Below are 2,741 nucleotides of genomic sequence, written 5' to 3'. Positions count from 1 at the left end.
GTGATCTCTTAGTTAAATCTTCAAAGAGAATAGCACAACATAATATTAAATAAATTTTACAGCACGTGTTATTTAATTGAGATGCTTAATACTATTTTTTGTGTGAGAGAAGGACAATAACCTGTGTTGCCACCTCATCACTCTGTGTTTCGCAGTGAAAATGTTGGTCTCTAGGAGCTGTCCTCACTTCCACGTGGTGTGTCTGAACTCGTGCCATCACTGTTGCTCGTGTGAAGTAGGAGAGCACTGATGTTTGTGTTTTGGGAGGGCTTTTTTACACATTGCTTGGTCAGATGCAAACAAGGAAAAGAATTTCAGAGAAATAAAATTAAAAGTCTCTGTGTAAAAAGTGGGCGTACTTAGGCATGTTAGTCACCTGAACAAAAATAGGAAAAACCTTTAGAATTCCATATTTTTTTCTGTTAAAAAGTGATGTTACCTGCAGAATTTTGTCACAATTAACGAGCGTACGCTGGTGTTCACAAGCAATGAACTCTTTGCTGATTTGGCATAAACTTTTCACCTGTATGACGCCACTTTTCATTCTTCAGTTCCTTGGTCCTTTGTCACCTACCATCTTGTTTTACCAAATGTTACTTGCAAAGGTGTTTCATTAATGTGCTTATAGCTTTGAAAGGTTTGTGAATGTTTGTGGAGTTGAATCTCGGATCTGGTAAATTTAGAGGAGGGTGTTCAGACTGCGCTTGATGTAACAACTTTTTATCTTTAGCTAAATCACTAGTATTTGTGCAATTCCTGATATTATCCTTTGAGGGCTAACAGCATTTACTGCAGTTGATATTGTTATTATCGTACCAGCTCTAATGCTATTTCTTATTATATATAAACTCCATGACTAAGACTTTTCTTGGGATCTAACACAGCAAGGCTGTTAAAGTGAGACACTTCCCAGCCCAGTAATCTGTTGGGGTATTTTTGATACCTTTATTCTCTGTGTGTGAGGTTTGTAATAAGCATTACTTGTATGTAATGAATGATTGGGATAAAAAATTTACATATGCCCACCAATGAGGCATATGTAGCAACGAAGCAGAAGTCCTAAAAGCCTGTAGAAAGGAGCTAAAAAAGAGAAGCTTTATTTTCCTAATTATTAAAATTTTTACACAGTTATGAATGACGTTCTGCAGGTAATTATCCTCAAATATCTGTAAGGTTTTTTTGAAATAAAAAAGTTGGCTTAAATTACAGAGTTAAGGCAGACACTAGGAAAAAGTTCTGTGAAGAAGAGAGTTAAGCATTGTCCTAACAAAGTTCTTCACTAACAGGGCAGATGGTCACCTGCCAGTGATGGTAGGGACATAGCTGGCCCTGTCTTGGGTAAAGAGATGGCCTCAGCTCTCTCTTGCAGTGCTCTTTTCTTCCCCTGGTTAAAGATTGCTTGGCACACAGGTAAATTGAGGTTATATTAATACCTTAGAGAACTGTTGATTTCTCTGCCACAAGAGCAGATCCTAAAAAAAAAACCAAACCTCAAAGTTGTGTTCACTTTTTCTGGTTGCACTAGACTTTCAAAGGAAGATTAATGCCCACATTAATGGAAAAAAACTTCAATAGAAAGTGACTTACAATATGATAGGACTCGAAGTGAAATCTCTAAAACTGAACAAAGTTGATTTTTAATTTTTTTTTTTAAACTCTGAACTGTGGTTTGCCACATTGCCATTGTTGGATGCTGTGGCTGCATTGCCACTGCGGTTCTGCATGCTACTACAGCATTTGTATGCAAGGTTGCAGTAAGTGATCAAAATAATATCATTTGTATTGTAAATAATAATGTAATAATAAATAATAATAATATAATAATATTATTTATATTGCAATGTTGCAGTAAGCTATCAAAATAATCCATATGAACTGACAATTGTATTTTCTACAAGTCTTGTTAATTTGACTAAATTTAATTTAGTCTTTTGCCAAATTAACAAGATTTTACTAACCGACTATGGAGATGGGTGGGAGATCTTGGAGATTCATTTTGTTGCTCCTGGACAGGTTGCATTCTGTCTTCTCTTCGATTACCATATGGGGGTCAGCAGCTCTGAGCAAACTGTAGCAGAGCAATAGGCTCAGCAAGAGGTTCTTGCTTTCCATCCTGGGGAGGAAAAATTCCATTGTCATGAAAACCAAAGTTGATCAAAACCTGCATGTAAAAGAGATGGAAGGATACGAGTCTCAGCAATGGTTTTCTGTCACGACATGCAGCTTTAGCAACATACCTTTTTGTTTCCAGCACTTTACCTCTGATACTGGAATACCTAAGATTGCAGTTGTCCGAGTGGAAAAATACTGTCTCAAATAGAACTCTCTTAGGTAGTATTATTAATTTTTTTTCCCCCGATTCTTTTCTCAAAAAATTTATTTTCCCAAAAGCTGTGAGTTCTCCTCACTGAGTTTTACCATGTTGCTTATTGGATGACCAAGAGGAAAAGAACTTCTGCCGTCACTTTTGACCAGCCCAATCACATCATCAGATTTTTTTCCCATAAAGTATTTTTTACAAATTTCTATTAGAAAACCTAGAAAAATAATTATAATTTAAAAAAACCCCCACCAATTATGCTTCCTATTATTTTTCTCTATTTAAAAGTAAGTCATGAAGAAATATCTTGTTTTATTATACCCTGATGTGGCTGCTCTGCTCCCATAGTGACTCATAGACCTAACTCATGCAAGTTATAAAAGGCCCAGTGCTGTAAAGCATTATGGACCTTAGGCTTTAG

The 2,741-nt window shown here is 36.2% G+C and overlaps 1 protein-coding gene across 1 annotated transcript in view; it reads right to left on the bottom strand.

The window, feature by feature from the left end:
• The window catches only part of ASIP (agouti signaling protein), a 4,699-nt gene extending 2,560 nt beyond the window's left edge, over window positions 1–2,139 (bottom strand). Inside the window, exons 1-2 of the mRNA XM_010173001.1 lie at window positions 1,959–2,139; window positions 1–18 (exon numbers count right to left, since the gene is read on the bottom strand). The exon at window positions 1–18 is cut by the window's left edge and continues 47 nt beyond it. Coding sequence (XP_010171303.1) covers window positions 1–18; window positions 1,959–2,139 — 199 coding nt within the window. The remainder of the gene's footprint in view (window positions 19–1,958) is intronic.
• Between the last annotated feature and the right edge of the window lie 602 nt (window positions 2,140–2,741).

Source organism: Antrostomus carolinensis, unplaced genomic scaffold (genome assembly GCF_000700745.2).
Source record: "Antrostomus carolinensis isolate BGI_N321 unplaced genomic scaffold, ASM70074v2 scaffold5478, whole genome shotgun sequence".
Lineage (NCBI taxonomy): Eukaryota > Metazoa > Chordata > Aves > Caprimulgiformes > Caprimulgidae > Antrostomus > Antrostomus carolinensis.
The sequence above is the reverse complement of the archived record's forward strand: the minus strand, read 5'-3'. Positions and strand labels throughout refer to the sequence as shown.